This window comes from Rattus rattus, chromosome 2 (genome assembly GCF_011064425.1).
Source record: "Rattus rattus isolate New Zealand chromosome 2, Rrattus_CSIRO_v1, whole genome shotgun sequence".
Classification (NCBI taxonomy): Eukaryota; Metazoa; Chordata; class Mammalia; order Rodentia; family Muridae; genus Rattus; species Rattus rattus.
In genome coordinates, this window is record NC_046155.1 from 52,663,753 (window position 1) to 52,680,613 (window position 16,861).

General features: G+C 44.3%; 1 protein-coding gene across 1 annotated transcript in view; it reads left to right on the plus strand.

Moving 5' to 3' along the window:
• Positions 1–16,326, plus strand: part of Add3 (adducin 3) — a 31,300-nt gene extending 14,974 nt beyond the window's left edge. The window contains 11 exon segments of the mRNA XM_032892186.1: positions 294–443; positions 921–1,064; positions 1,171–1,269; positions 2,305–2,487; positions 5,248–5,263; positions 5,266–5,504; positions 6,804–6,923; positions 7,882–7,968; positions 11,773–11,896; positions 13,575–13,670; positions 14,211–16,326. Coding sequence (XP_032748077.1) covers positions 294–443; positions 921–1,064; positions 1,171–1,269; positions 2,305–2,487; positions 5,248–5,263; positions 5,266–5,504; positions 6,804–6,923; positions 7,882–7,968; positions 11,773–11,896; positions 13,575–13,670; positions 14,211–14,500 — 1,548 coding nt within the window. The 3' untranslated portion in view covers positions 14,501–16,326.
• Positions 16,327–16,861: the final 535 nt, after the last annotated feature.

The window sequence follows — 16,861 nt, forward strand, 5'->3', positions numbered from 1 at the left end:
CAGAGCTTGAGTCAGTCAGTCCCCTGGGAGCTGGGTTGCTTAGTAAGTGCTAACTTTTGTCTTACATAGTACTTGTTTCAGAAGTAAACTGCAGGAACAAAACCATACCTTTTCCTTTACAAATTGTTTCTGGCTGCCTGTGTTCTGTGTGATGAGTTCAGTTGTTGCAACAGAGGACCATAACATCCAAAACACTATCTGGGCAGATTTGCCAGTCCCTGAGTTGGCTTTTAGGGTATAGAAGAAACGTGGTACATATATGCCAATGAAATCTATCTTTCTAATTTTTCCAGGTGAAAGTCAACATAATAGGAGAAGTGGTGGACCAGGGGAGTACTAATTTGAAAATTGACCACTCAGGATTCAGTCCCCATGCTGCAATCTATTCAACCCGTCCCGATGTGAAGTGTGTGATACACATCCACACCCTTGCTACAGCAGCTGTAAGTCAGCCATGTGCCAAACACATGACCACACAAAGTCCTGTTTTCATGCTTCCCAACACGGTGCTCCACGGTACACCCTGCTAACCCCTCTGCATACCCAGAAAACAAAAGGTTCTTGGAGTCAAAGGCTGCCACTCTAGGGAGCACCTGCAGATAAAACTGAGCACTTGAATGACTGGGCCAGTCAGGGTCGGAGACTACGTCCTAATGTACTGGATGTGCATTTGAGCTGTGTGTATCTCCTTAAACGGCCCTCAGTCAGGGTCGGAGACTACGTCCTAATGTACTGGATGTGCATTTGAGCTGTGTGTATCTCTTTAAATGCTCCCTTCTTTCCAGGAGGGTAAGTGGAGTGGGAGGTGGGCTGCAGTGACAAGCCCTGTGTATCACCAGTCCTTTCTGGGCTGCCTGGAGAGTCGGGTTCTGATGACTGTGTACAAAAACTAAATGTGGAATCTTGGGCCTGATCAATAGGTGTCTTCCATGAAGTGTGGAATCCTTCCAATTTCCCAAGAGTCTCTCATCCTGGGAGATGTAGCCTATTATGACTACCAGGGGTCGCTTGATGAGGAGGAGGAAAGAATCGAACTTCAGAAAGTTCTGGGTCCAAGCTGTAAGGTATGTAGTGGTCTGTGTCTACAGGGCTTTCTTTGTTGCTGCTGCTTTTGGGAAAGCCTTGTGAGCTGTGTGCTCATTTAACAGCTCGCCTGGGCCTCTGTTCTAGGTGCTGGTCCTCAGGAACCATGGCGTGGTGGCTCTCGGAGAAACACTTGAGGAGGCTTTCCACTACATCTTCAATGTACAGATGGCCTGTGAGATTCAGGTAGGAGCCAGACATGCCTGCTTTCTCCTCCTCTACATTCGCCAGTAGTTGGGTTTGTTTGTTTTCACGGTCCTGTTGACCAACGGCTTATTGTTCCAATAGAAATTCTACTCTATTTCATTGACAAAGCTGTGAGCTCAGTCATCCCCGAAGTTAAGAAAAGGAGATGAAAACGAAGTCCACAGGCCCAGGAGCTGAGGAGCATGACTTTGCCCACAGTCTTACTTCGCTTTCTCTAGTTACGGCACTGTCTGAGAGAAACAGGAGCTCCTACACTTCAAGAGCTGGGTGTGTTGTGTAAAGAGCTAAGACCAGGGGTTGGGGATTTAGCTCAGTAGTAGAGTGCTTGCCTAGCAAAACGAAGGCCCTGGGTCTGGTCCCCAGCTCTGAAAAAATAGAAAAAAAAAAAAAAAAAAAAAAAGCTAAGACCAAGACTGGAAGTTTTATGAGCTCTGCAGTTAGCATTCCCACTCTTCAATAACACATTGGACACCTTTTCCTCAGAGATGCTAAATATATGGAAAGGCTCTAATATCCATCCTAAAATCAAGCAGATTTACACGAAGTAAATGATAATAATTTTATTTCAAGGCCAGAAAAAGAAGGAAGAGAAAACTGTTTCTAACATGAGCAGACAGTCTCTCTGTGTAGCCAATGCTGGCCCCAGACTTGGCATCCTCCTGCTGTAGCCATAGTTAGAATCTCAGGAATGTGCTACCAGGCTGTCTCTGTCTGCTGACTTCTCTTGACCAAATCTCTTTTGCAGTTAAGGTCCTTTTCTAGTGGGGCAGTGAGAAGCTTAACAAAGACAAAGAGCATCTATCTCCTCCCTAAATGTCCTTAAATGTGAACACATCTCCATATTCCTTCTAGGACCACCTTTCAACAGCAGTATTAACTAGATAGCCATGGAGGTCCAGCAGCGGCCGGGGGAGTCCTGTGAACTGTTGCCAGACTAAAACTATGGCTTTGGACAGTAAGATCTTTGTTACTGTCCTTACAGACTGCTTATTTGTCTTCTCCCCCTGGTTCCAGGTGCAGGCTGTAGCAGGGGCAGGGGGAGTGGACAATCTTCTCATACTGGATCTTCAGAAATACAAAGCTTTCACCCACGGTGTTGCCATGACTGGAGGAGGCGGTGTGAATATGGGTTCCCATCAGAAGTGGAAAGTTGGCGAGATTGAGTTTGAAGGGCTCATGAGAACCCTGGACAACTTGGTAGGTGAAATTTCAACCTAGACTTGAGTTTCATGTCTGTGATTCATGAACAGTAAGTCTTATCTCCCTTTGGTTTTAAAACACATTTCTAACTCCTGGGACTTGAGTTTGAGCCCAAAATGGCACTATAGTGTAACTACAGTGTAAGCCCAGTGTAACTACAGTGTGGGTACAGTGTAACTACAGTGTAAGCACAGTATAACTACAGTGTGGGTACAGTGTAAGCACAGTGTAACTACAGTGTGGGTACAGTATAACTACAGTGTAATCACAGTATAACTACAGTGTGGGTACAGTGTAACTACAGTGTAAGCACAGTGTGACTACAGTGTGAGTACAGTGTAACTACAGTGTAAGCACAGTGTAACTACAGTGTGGGTACAGTGTAACTACAGTATAAGTACAGTGTGGGTAATCACAGTATAACTACAGTGTGGGTACAGTATAACTACAGTGTAAGCACAGTGTAACTACAGTGTGGGTACAGTGTAACTACAGTGTAAGCACAGTGTGACTACAGTGTAAGTACAGTGTGACTACAGTGTAAGCACAGTGTAACTACAGTGTGGGTACAGTGTAACCACAGTGTGCACAGTGTAACTACAGTGTGGGTACAGTATAACTACAGTGTAATCACAGTTGTAACTACAGTGTGGGTACAGTGTAACTACAGTGTGGGTACAGTGTAACCACAGTGTAAGCACAGTGTAACTACAGTGTGAGTACAGTGTAACCACAGTGTGGGTACAGTGTAACTACAGTGTGGGGTACAGTGTAACTACAGTGTAAGCACAGTGTAACCACAGTGTGGGTACAGTGTAACCACAGTGTGGGTACAGTGTAACTACAGTGTAAGCACAGTGTAACCACAGTGTGAGTACAGTGTAACCACAGTGTGGGTACAGTGTAACACAGTGTGGGCACAGTGTAACTACAGTGTAAGCACAGTGTAACTACAGTGTGAGTACAGTGTAACTACAGTGTAAGCACAGTGTAACTACAGTGTAAGCACAGTGTAACTACAGTGTGAGTACAGTGTAACCACAGTGTAAGAACAGTGTAACTACAGTGTGGGTACAGTGTAACTACAGTGTAAGCACAGTATAACTACAGTGTGGGTACAGTGTAAGCACAGTATAACTACAGTGTGGGTACAGTATAACTACAGTGTAAGCACAGTGTAACTACAGTGTAAGCACAGTGTAACTACAGTGTAAGCACAGTGTAACTGCAGTGTAACCACAGTGTAGGCACAGTGTAATTACAGTATAATTTGTCACAGTTTTAGGAGTCAGGCAGTGTGTACCCAATTGTTTTCCTTCCCACCATGAATACTGATTAAATATAGTTACTATACTATATTATATTCTTTTTTTTACAAATTCTTTATGTGTATGGACATTTTGCCTACATGCATGGTGTGTGCCCTTGGTACCTGTGGAAGCCAGAAGACAGCATTAGATACCTTGGTTTTGGAGTTAAAGTTGCGAGCTGCCATGTGGGTGCTGGGAATTGAACCCATGTCCTCTGGAAGAGCAGCCAGTGCTCTTAACCACTGAGCCATCTCTCCAGCTCCTATAGTGTGTTCTTGAGTTGTATCCCCCTATATACTTGAAGGCTACATTCTTGGACCAATTTCTTCCTATCTCTAGTAACCACCACTTAATCCTATCTGTGAATTCAACTTTAGGTTACACATGTAGGTATGTCTGGGTGGTATTTGGTGTTTGATGCCTGACTTTCTTCAGTTACCATAATGTCCTCCAAGTTCACCCAGATTGCCACTAATGCCAGAAGCTGTTTAGTATTCCATTGTGGATTTGCCACATTTTCCTTACTTTTCTTCTACATTGTTGTGGGTTTTATTGAGTCATAATGCACAAAGCTCAAATGTTTTTGTCTGTACAACAGAAAAATCTTTTTCCAAAGCTTACCACATCTTCATTATCCATCCCTCTGTTGATAGACAGGTAGGTTGATGCCCTGTCTTAGTTACTGTGACTAATTCTGCAGTAAAAGTGGAGCTGTGAATATCTCTCAGCCTATGAGTTTACTTCCTTCAGATCGGTATCCAGTAAACAGTGAGATTACTAGACTATGCAGTAGTTCTGTTCAGTCTATTTTAATAGGATGAGGAACCTTTTGATTATGGGTGTATTAATCCATAATCCCACCGAACAATACACAGGAGCATTTGTCTCTCTTTCCCCTTTTCCCTGAGACTCAGCTCTGATGTGCCTGATAATGGACACCCTGACAGATGCAGTTTCATTTGCATTTTTCATGGGTCTGTGCATTTGACTGTGGTCTTTTGCAGAACACCCAGGTCCTTGGCTTGTGTTTCTTTAATAGGTAGTTTTTGCTTGTCGTTTTTATTTCGCTTCTTCTGTATAGGATATTGACCACTTAGACACATGACATGGGAGCTGTCCTCTTAGATTGTTTACCATCTTCAGTGGAGGGTCAGGAGACAGGGTCTCTTTAGACCTAGGAAGAAAGACTCCCAGCTCCATTTTCCCAAAACCAATCCCATGTGTAGAAGTCAGTTCCACTGGGAGTCGGGTAGAAGCTGGACCGCCAGCTGCCGTCACTTCCAATCACGTCTTGAAACTGGCTTAGTTTCTACTGCAGTGCCCTATGGCAGCTGTGTGCGGGTTATTTCCCCTCTTGTTTTTCAGTAGGGGCCTCTCTGTGAACCATGTGTCAACGATGCAGCACTGAGTGCTTGGTTGGCACAGGCTTGGCTGCTTCCTCCCACAGGGCTACAGAACAGGCTACGATACAGGCATCCTCTAGTTCGAGAGAAGCCTCGGCACAAGAGTGACGTGGAGATCCCAGCAACCGTGACTGCATTCTCCTTTGAAGATGATAGTGTGCCACTCTCTCCCCTCAAGTACATGGCACAGAGACAGCAGCGTGAAAAAACAAGATGGCTGAATTCTCCAAATACGTACATGAAAGTGAATGTGCCGGAGGAGTCCCGGAACGGGGAAACTAGTCCCAGGACCAAAATCACGGTACGCCTCCCTTCTGCATAGCATTGGCTTCCCAAGTGCTTCACCTACTTACTGGTGAGTCGACTGGTCGACGCCTGAGTTATCAGGAAAGAGGGAAGTGCTGTCAAAATGGTGCCACTGTCTTTATCAGGTATTGGCTTTCAGGCTCTGTTCTAAGCCTCATCCCTGGATAATCTGTTTCTTCTCTTAATACGAAGTGGATACTTTTTTTCCTCCCTTCTTAGATAGGAAACTCAAGAGGCTGGCTCTCTGGTGAAGTCAGTCTGAACGGCAGCACTAACTTGAACCTTCTTGATACCCACTGCATTACATCGCTGTGCAGCTTTTCTAGCTCAGCACTCAATGAAAGCATGACCGCTGGCTTCCAGCACCAAACTGGGCCTCAGTAGCCTAAGTTAGTATAGGATATGTAGGTAGAGACTGGGTTACTTTATCTGTTTTACATTTTTGGGTTCCCATTTGTTTTGTTTTGGAGTGCATCCCACCAAACTTCCTTAGGGTTGGGAGAAGGGAGGAGGGCTCACTGTGTAGCCCTGGCCGTCCTGCCCGTCTTTGCCTTCCGAGTGCTGGTACTAAAGGCTTGTTCCCTAACAGCTCCACCAAACATTCCTTAGCTATTTAAAATTAGTTCAAACTGTCATATAAGTACATAAATTCAATATGGAAATGTTTTAAACATTTACTTTATAATATTTCTTCAGGAAAAGATACATAATTAAATTCCTAAGTTTCCTAGAATTTATTTAATAATTAGAGATTGCCAGTCAGCCACCATTGTTCTTACATTAGCCTCTCTAAGGATGAGAGTGGGAAGTGAGGAATTCTAGGAGGTCCTCAAACCCTGTAGTTCATTAGACCGCATGCCTCAAGCCCTGTCCTAATGTCAACCAAAACTAAAAAAATGTGTACCTTAAAGACACATCTGTGACTTCTTGGCTGTTGTTATCCTATGAGATTCAACACAAGAGACAGAACTCCAAATGCCAGTCAATGCAGTCGTGTGTATGTCTGTCTGAGTCATTTCCACATCGTGCTTTCAGCTGCCCAGAGGAGCGAGCTTTAATCAGAAGTGTAATTAATTAATTACTCATATGCACTGTGATCATCTTTGCTCCATCTTAAGTGACTTTTTGTGAGGCCTCTCTAGCATGAGATCTGAATTAAACAACAAGAAACTCTTAGTAAAATCTGACTGGCAGCAGTAATATACCCCCATGAGACACTACACAGCTTCTTAATGCCTAATATTTCTGCAGTGCAAAGCTTCACTCTAGAAATGATTTTATTTTTATTCTTTAGTGGATGAAAGCAGAGGATCCCTCTAAAGTTAGTAGTGGAACACCTATCAAAATTGAAGATCCCAATCAGTTTGTTCCTCTAAACACGAACCCGACTGAGGTGCTGGAGAAGAGAAATAAGGTGAGGCCCAGCCCTGTGAGGGATGCAGGATGTGGGGGGCACAGGAGATGCTTCCTGTAGCTTGGGCTCCTGTATCGGGTTCCATTAGCTACCACCCTTCCACTCCTTTTTCCACCCCAATCCCTTCCAAGACCAACACTAGGTAGGAGAGAAAGAAGGTTAGAGGGGAAGGGGCGAGGACCTCTTTAGACTACTTCCTGCCGATCAGGGGCATCAAGGACCTTGGGGCGCATCCAGGCTCCATTGTCAGGACATCTTCTACAAGCAGCCCATCAAGAGCAGACGCAGCAGCAGCAGCCAGCGGCAGGGGAGGGCGGAGGCTGCTACAGTAGCCTCCCCAGACCCTCTCGGGGCTCTCGTATTTATACCCTCTCAAGAGTCCCCAGAATTCTAAACTCTCTGCAAATGGCAAAAGTCATGCCCCTCCTAGAGCACGAGACAATCATAGTCAGTGGCTGTGGACAACTGGAAACAGCCCCATATTCCACACCTGCTGTTAAAACAAAATCACAGTCACATAACGTAACTGGGCTTTTTAAGAAATCAAAATTTTCACTAGTTTTTACCCTGTTCAGTGATTAAATCACCAGGGGTGACATCTGGTCACATGCTTAGAAATTTGAGTGCCTAAGAGTTAACTGCATTATTTTAGCTTGATTAGATCCCTCCAGCTCTGGCTAGTCATTAGAGAACTGGTCTGTGAGAAGAACATATTCAACACCTTCGTGCTCTAAAGGCCTTGTATTGGTGGGAGTGGAGTTCTCTCACAGGTCAGACAGTGGGAGACTGGATGCCAAGGGGGTGGGCATCAGTGCCAGCATTCAGATGGCGGGAAGGCTTCATGAGCATGAAAATGAGAGACTCTTACTTGAGAGTGTAAAAAAAAGCAAGCTTTTAGGAGAAGAGCAGGCAGAGGCCATCTGCACGGTCACCCCAAGAACTTGTTATTTCCGTTCAGATTCGGGAACAGAATCGCTATGACCTGAAGACAGCAGGGCCACAGTCTCAGCTGCTGGCGGGGATCGTTGTGGACAAGCCGCCCTCTGTAAGTCTGAAGCTCTACGTCTCGGGTCCCATGCTCCACGGGAGTGCCTTGCTTTGTAATTTTCTTCTTCTTTTTTCTTACTGAAGTTGCTATAAGTAAAAGTTTAAAAAAATCCATAAAACTTAAATGCTACATTTCATCCCCAACTTTCAGAGGCAAAGATGAACTGTTTGTCCTCTAGAGGACAGGAGGGAGAACTGCAGGTTCGAGGACAGCCCAGGCAGCATAGCATGACACCCATCTAAAAACATGTTATCTGCTTTCTCTTGGTTTATTAGTTTAAACCCTGATTCACGTATCAGCTGTCAAGTAGTATTTGTTTCTCACTTAAAGAGGAAAGGCACTGCCACTTCTACTGAGAGAAGCCTATAAATTATGATTCCTGATTTCAGTGATTGTAAAATATGGAGTAAAGTTCACCTTAAAAATAAGAGAGCGACACTTTTATAGATGAACATTCGTTCAGCCTGTCACACTTCCTGTTCACACTTCCAGTCCTCCCCAGCCCTCTCGGAAGGGTTTGGCTGACTTGTTGATAATCAGCTCTCAGGATTCCGTTATTGTGTTTACTATTGAGCCGGGAGGGTCTCCTATGGTTATATTGCTTCCTTCCTTACACAAACCCCGCTTGAGTTAGCATTAGCATAGTGTTTAGGGGTCCGTCACCAGAGCTCTCCCCAGACCTTTAGTGTGATCCTCAGAACCACACACAAAAGAGATTGCAAATAAATAACCTTAGTGACTTACCTGACGATAAGAAGCTCCAGCTGCAGTAAGGAGAGTAAAGGTCAGCATGGGCACTGTACATATACACAGCTACATCTGTAGAGACTGACAGCACGTCGGCCATTCTAAGCAGACGAGAAAGGAGACTGAAGTCATACAGTTAGAGCTGAAAGGTCTGATACTGAAATTCAGAAAACCACTAGGGTGTACTCTGAAAATGTATAATCTAATAAGTTAGAAAATCTAGAAGAAATTGATGAATTTGTACATACATATGGCTTATCAATATTGGGCCAAGTAGTTTAAAAACAAACTAACAAAAACAACTTAACAGATCACTAACAAGAGTCAAGACCAAAGCAGTAACACTCTCTCAAAAGAGAAACCCTTGGCCTGGAGCATCACTGTCGACGTCTATCAGAGCTTGTAGGAGACCATTGGTCCTCAGACTACTCTCATAAAATAGCAGAGGAGCCCCTCACTGGCTCTGCATGGACAGTAAGTAATGCCTCAGTCACACCCCAGATAAAAATACCATGGGGAAACTAGAGGCCAGTTTTCTTGGTGAACATAGATGCATAAGTGTTCAATACAATATTCGCAGATGAAATTTAAGACATTGAAGGATCACACAGTACGATCTAGTTGCTTTCATTGTGGGAATGTAAAGCTGGCTGGACATCTGCAAGTCAGTAAACATCTATCACATAAGCAGACATGCCGCACACAAGCAGACATGCAGCACACAAGCAGACATGCAGCACACAGGCGGACGTGTAGCACACAGGCGGACGTGCAGCACACAGGCGGACGTGCTGCACACAGGCGGACATGCCGCACACAGGCGGACATGCAGCACACAGGCGGACGTGCAGCACACAGGCGGACGTGCAGCACACAGGCGGACGTGCAGCACACAGGCGGACGTGCAGCACACAGGCGGACGTGCAGCACACAGGCGGACGTGCAGCACACAGGCGGACGTGCAGCACACAGGCGGACATGTAGCACACAAGCGGACATGCAGCACATCAATATACATCACATAAACATAAAAACTGAAAAACACGTTGATCTCAGTAGATAAAAAAAAAATCCTTTAATAAAATTCAACATACCTTCATGATAAAGTCGTGAGGAAGCCGAACATGGTGGCGCACACCTTCAATCCCAGCCCTGGGGAGGCTGAGGCAGGAGAATCTCTGAGTTTGAGGCCAGCCTGGTCTACAGAGTGAGTTCCAGGGCAGCCAGGTCAACACTGAAACCCTGAACAAAAATCCTGAAAAGTTTAGGAATAGAGACACTCTGTACCTCAACGTACTGAAGACAGTGTATATACAGTAGAGCTGTAGACACTCTGTACCTCCACGTACTGAAGACAGTGTATATACAGTAGAGCTGTAGACACTCTGTACCTCCACGTACTGAAGACAGTGTATATACAGTAGAGCTGTAGACACTCTGTACCTCCACGTACTGAAGACAGACTGTAGACACTCTGTACCTCAAGACAGTGTATACAGTAGACCTGTAGACCTCTGTACCTCCATGAAGACAGTGTATATACAGTAGAGCTGTGTACACTCTGTACCTCCACGACTGAAGACAGTGTATACAGTAGACCTGTACACTCTGTACCTCCAATGTGCTGAAGACAGTGTATAGACAGACACTCTGTACCTCCACGTACAGTGTATACAGTAGTACCTCCAGAAGACAGTGTATATACAGCTAACATTAGTGTATATACAGTGGGCAGAGGCTGCCTCCAGACAGGTGTATATACAGTAGAGCTATAGACATTAGTCAGTGGGCAGAGGCTGCAGACAGAGCTAAGACGTTCTTAGCAATGAGCAAAAGAAAGAAAGGACAGAGGAAAGGAAGGAATTCGATTATCCTTAGTAAGAAAATAGCTATAGTACTGAAAGCAATCTACAGATTCAGTGTAGTCTCACACATACACATACACACTCACATACACACATATACTCACACACATACACTCACACACACTCACACACACTCACACTCACACACACACATACACACACTCACACACATACACACACACACATACACACACTCACACACACATACACACACATATACATACACACTCACACACACATACACACACACACTCACACACACACACAAGACAGAGAAAAGGAGGAAAGAAAGATTAGAAGTACTACAATACCTGACTCCAAATTACAGAGCTGTGGTAACAAAACCTGGCACAAAGCCTCCATGTGAGTCAGTGGGCACCACAGAGAGCCCAGAATATGCCCTCACACCAATATCCAAGGGACTTGTGACGAAGTACCAAAGGTGTCTATCAAGAAAAGGCAGGGAACTGCTTACCCACTGGTAGAGGGCTAAAACTACTTCTTCACCCTGCACAGAAATCAATTCAAAATATATCAAAGACCTCACTTAGGACTTGGCGTTCTGACACTGCTGTGAAAAATGGGCTGGAGAGCTGGCTCAGTGGTTAGGAGCACTGACTACCCTTCTAAAGGTAGTTCAATCCCCAGCAACTACATGGTGGCTCGCAACCATCTGTAATGGGATCTGATGCCCTCTTCTGGTGTGTCTGAAGACAGCTACAGTGCACTTATATATAATAAATAAATAAATCTTAAAAAAAATTAAACAAAATGAAAACAAAACAAAGATTCACCTGGAAGTACAAAGGACCCCCAAATAATCTGAGTTTGTGGCTCTGTGTGGCTGAGTAATACTCGTTTATGTGGGTGCACACTTTCTGTCACACTCATCTTCTTTCATGGAACTCGGTGCTCTATTGACTTGGATGCTTCAGTAGGTGTACCCAGGAGTTATACTTGGGTCACAGGGTAGCTCTGCTTATAATCTGATAAGAGTATTTTAAAAAGCATGTGCTGCAGGTCCGTTTATGTCCAGTTGCTATGAAGTATGTAATCACAAATGAGCGTGTAGTTTGTGTGTGTGTGTGTATGTGTGTGCATGCACACGTGTGTAAATAGGCAACAGGTAAGTAAAGATATGGAAAGCACTTGGTAATGAATCTGACCTGTTGGATTTTTCGTTTGTAAGACCATGCGGTTTGAAGACGATGATCAGGGCCCACCAGCCCCTCCTAACCCATTCAGTCATCTCATGGAAGGAGAACTTGAAGAATATACGAAGACAATCGAGAGAAAGCAGCAAGGCCTGGACGGTCAGTTCATGCTTAGTTAGGTCTGGGGTCAGCGTTCTGACAACACAGAGTACCCGAGCTGGAGGACAGAAGGCCGGGCTCTTGCACTCTGTCCCAGCTCCTCTGCTCTAGACCTTTCTGAGTACAGAGAGCCCCTCTGCAGGTCAGAGGGACCTGCTCTGCTCAGAACATAATTAGGACATGGTGGTGTTATCATACAGTTTATAACACCAAGGCCCATAGGAACAAGAATTTCCAGACACAGTAAATACAGGTCTTGCTTTGAACATTGCATGCTATGTGGATTTTTAGTCACAGATCCTCCAGTACACGATTTTAATAGTTTGTGAAATCTCTGTTCCTAGCGTCCCAAGTTGACAATATAGTCATTTCAAAACCAACATTTAATGTAAAGTGCTAGGAATTTGAAAGGACTTTCCTGGACACATGGGTGCTCTGATGCTGTGGAGTTTCTCTGACTTTGCAAGTCTTTGTAAGTTTATGATAGGATAGTTAAGAACTGATGAAGAGCCAACCATAGAGGTGCATGCCATGATCCCAGCACCTCCTGGCTGAGCCAGGAGGACTTTTTGAAGAGTAGCCTAGGCTAAGTGGGAGATATTGTCAATAATAATAATAATAATAATAATAATAATAATTGTTAATAAGTTGTTAATAAGAAGTGCTAGTGCTTGAGTCCTAGCTCTGCCTTGCTCCAAAATTAAGGATTAACCTTAGCAGGGCACTGGGTTGGGGCACTGGGTTGGGGCGCTGGGGCTGGGGCATTAAGCTACCTGGAACACAGTGAACTGTATATAAAAATGTCTGGGCAAGAAGGATTCAAGGAGGAGGATGAGAAGTCTCTGATCCCGAAAGAGCCTCTCTCTGTGTTGTCACATCAGCATTTAGCTGCAGCTAGCGTCTCTGCCCAAGGAAAACAGTAACAAGAGAGTTGTTGTCTGTGCTACATACCGTGGCCTCACCTGATAGCTAATGCCAGTGACACCTGGGCCATCCACGAAGCCATTTTTATTAGTATACCTGTGCCCTTAGCACAAAGGCAGGTTACGCTACTCTCAATGTCCTTACAGGAAGGATGTCTAAGTGGCGTATTGACCTTGTTTGTTCTAACATAAGATGGAAGGAAACCTCTTTTATACTTTACATAAAATGTCCTTATTTAATCTCTTACCTTTGAAAGCCCTCGAATGATGCCAGGTAACAAATGCCGTGCTCTGGATGTCACCTTTTACATAGACTTTTGTAATTAGTTCCTTTTACATTCCTGCATAAGCTCACTAATACTCTAACCAGAACCACTAACCGGAAATTGCTAGGAACATGGAGTCTCTGCCTGGTTGATGTAGCAAGCTGAGGCTCCGTCAGCCTTTTCACTGACGGTGTGTTCTGGTTTTCTGTACTAGCAAAAGCTAAAGCATACACAGTCTTCCTCCAGGCTGCCAATACCCATGCTTCTTTTAACTCATATGCAAATTGCTGTTGACAGCCTGAAGTTTTAACACATCAGCCTCCTCAGAATCCTAGTGACTGACACGTGGGATGGCAGTCAGCATGCTCAGTCCGCAGCTGCTGCGCTTGCCGTCTCTGCGAGCAGGCCGTGGATGTGCGCACTAACTTCTCTGAAACCGTAAGCTTTGTTTTGTTTGCATGGCTTTTAACTGAACATCTTATTCAACAGACGCTGAGCAGGAGTCACTGTCAGATGACGCTGCATCTGTTTCACAAATTCAGTCTCAAACTCAGTCACCGCAAAGTGTCCCTGAGAGATTAGAAGGTATTCAATGTAACTCCCCACAGCCGTCACCTCGTAAGTCTTGTCATGTCCCATGGAAGGGATGGGACACAGCAGCTCTGTCAGTGTCCCACACGTAGGAGACAGCTGCTACCTTTACTCACTGTCGTGTGCACTGCCCGCTGTCACCTGGTTCGGCCCACCCATAGTTCTGTGAGTTTGTGGAATTGCAGTTGCCTTGCCATGCCATGCGCCTTCTAACCAACAGCACGAAGTCCTTGCAGTCTTAAGTGTCAAGCAGCCCTCAAACTAAAGAAAAATGTATGTCTCCATCTTCACCTACAGTGAGTTGATTACAGTGGAGAGGCAGGCCATCAAGCGACAGTGTTTAACGCTGTTTAATACTTGTCTTCTCTTCCCCTTTGTATTACTTAAGAAAGTTAGCTTCATGCTAGTAGATACGTATGTTATCAAAACAGTAATCTGTCCTCAATAAATGACTCTCAGAACATTCTAAAACTTCTCAGTGCTGACTGAGTCAATAATTAATCCCCACCCCACCCCAACCCCCTCCTTTTGTAGAAAACCACGAGCTGTTTTCCAAGAGCTTCACCTCTGTGGATGTGCCTGTCATTGTGAACGGCAAGGACGAGATGCACGACGTTGAAGACGAGCTCGCTCAGCGCGTCAGCAGGCTCACGACGAGCACCACCATAGAGAACATCGAGATCACCATCAAGTCCCCAGACAGAACTGAAGAGGTCCTGTCACCCGACGGCTCGCCTTCAAAGTCACCATCCAAGAAAAAGAAGAAATTCCGCACACCTTCTTTTCTCAAAAAGAACAAAAAAAAGGAGAAAGTTGAGGCCTAAGTAGTCTTTCTGTAATTTGTACATTACATTGTGGCATTGCACAGTTAAATACCATATTTTAGTTAATCGTTAATATACGGTGGTAGAGCATATTGGGGGTATATAGCAAACTGGACTTTAAAACTGGAAAGAGGTTTTACTAAAAGGAAAAATATTATTGAAAACTTTCAAATTCATCTCTTTTTCTATGTCCAAAAGTGACTGACCTTTTCAGCAGCTGCTGGTTTTACTTAGCCCTCCTGTCTTAGAGCACGGTTAGCACTGCTCTTTAACAGACGCTGCCCGGTACTTCAGGCTCTCCAGCGTAGCGTTGGCGAGGAACTGCCAGTGAGCGGGAGAGGTTCCTTCTCCACAGCTGCTTCACTTGCTGAGCAGATACACTGTTGCCATGGTTATGGACTGGACTTTGGGGTCCCCATTGTTTCCAGGGGCATTAACGAAATGCTTTAAAAGCTACAACAAGAATCTAGAACATTAGTATACATTGGCACATCATTTTTTTTAATGTTTTATGAAAAGATTTGTTTGGAATTTTACTCATAGTATGAAATTCCCTTACCTGGAGTAACTGTTTGCCAAAAAAGTCATTTTAATAAACTATGATTTTTGAAGAACTTCCTTTTTTATTAGTTTAGAAAGCCCCTTATTTTTCATAGAGGGGATTTTGTACACATAATATGAGTTATTTAGTTTAACTCTTGCAAAAAACAATTTTTGTATGTTAAAATGTTTGTATACCTTCAGTATAAGGTGTCATGTGCATTTAGCCAATCAGTTAGGAGCAAAGCATGCCTGAGGCTTCCCCTGCGCGTAATTCACGAGTCCAGGGACACAGCATCCAAAGGGAAGGCATATGAGGTCTGAAGTCGCGTGTGAACCGTGTAACGGATTGCGCTTAGTATCGCTGATGGATGAGGAGCATCTCATAAGGAGGCGACAAGGTGAAGAGGCTGAAGTGGGAGGGAGAGAGAGGGAGAGGACGGGAGTGGAGAGCGACCTGACAGTAATGGAGTCCACAGCAGAATGTGGAGATCGACTTACGGAAAATAAGGCCCAAATTTCTAAAATCCTACTTCCTGCCAAAATCAATGTCTTGGTTGACATTTGAGTTTTAAAAGAGGTTTAAAGTGTACGTCCTTTTAGAAGGCGGCACTAGAATAAACCAGCCAGTCCAATCCCACCAGCGAGAAAACTACCACATCTTGATTTTTGCAGACTTAAAATTTCTTTTAACTTCCTTTCTACTGTAAATACAAATTTAAATCTAGATTTAATATAGTTTTCTCCATTTTCCCAAGTAATGTCACAGATCACTGTAAATGAATGATCCCAATACTCAGTGAGTGGAAGCAAAACGCCTGGCGGGTAAGCTGGCATGCAGACATGACGTTGACTGCAGTGCTCCCTGGGCTGGTTCTGTCTGAGCGTGTGATGCCGCAGACGTGGCCGTAGACCTCACTAACTACTGGAACCTGTTAATCTCCGAGTGGGAACGTCGAGTCGGGAACTGTGTGAGGGTTTTATGTTCTGCATCATTTTCGTTGTATTACACATGTGTAGACACAGTAACCTGTGAACTGTCCTCTTCCATAACTTTTAAAGAAAATATATATATATATATCTAAATGAATGCAGTGTGCATAAATATTTTTTAAACACAGCAGTAAACTATTGCACCTTTTTGCTAATGCTTCTCTTTCCTTGCTTTGACATAATGAATGAGCTGTGAACTCAGTATCCTGTGGAAAATGTGGAAAAGTTATCTGACATTGCTCTTAGAGGTTATGCTAATTAATGTTAAATCACAATAAACAGTATTTTAAATACATGCATTTGGTATAATGAAGCTTCTGTTCAGGAGTGGTTTCTTCGTTTAGACTTTGATCTGCCAAACTTGATGTGAAACCGTGAAGTGATAAGATTGTCCTCTGCGGTAAGGCGGCTGCATAAGCTCATGTTCAGTGTAGTTCAGAGTCCATACATCTGTCTGGGCTTGGTGACACATGACTTTAGTCCCAGGACCCAGGAGGCAGATGGATCTCTGTGAGTTCCAGAAGAGCCAAGGCTACAATAGTAAACCGTGTCTTGAGATATTTTTATAGACATACGTGCACCACGTCCCACACATATTTGCGTGCCTTGGTTAGGTATGGGGGCCTAAGGATGCTGTGTACTAAGCTCAAGCATTGAAATTGTGTGGACAACAGTAGCGGGAAGAGCAGAAAAGAGAACGCCCGTTCCTCTGTTAAAGTTCGATCTTTCCCTTCCCCTCTAGTTCTTGCCCAGTTACATTTCCTATGTGTCAACCATCAGAACATGAAACTCATTTGTGTCCTGGTTTTTTTCTACTTAAAACAACCC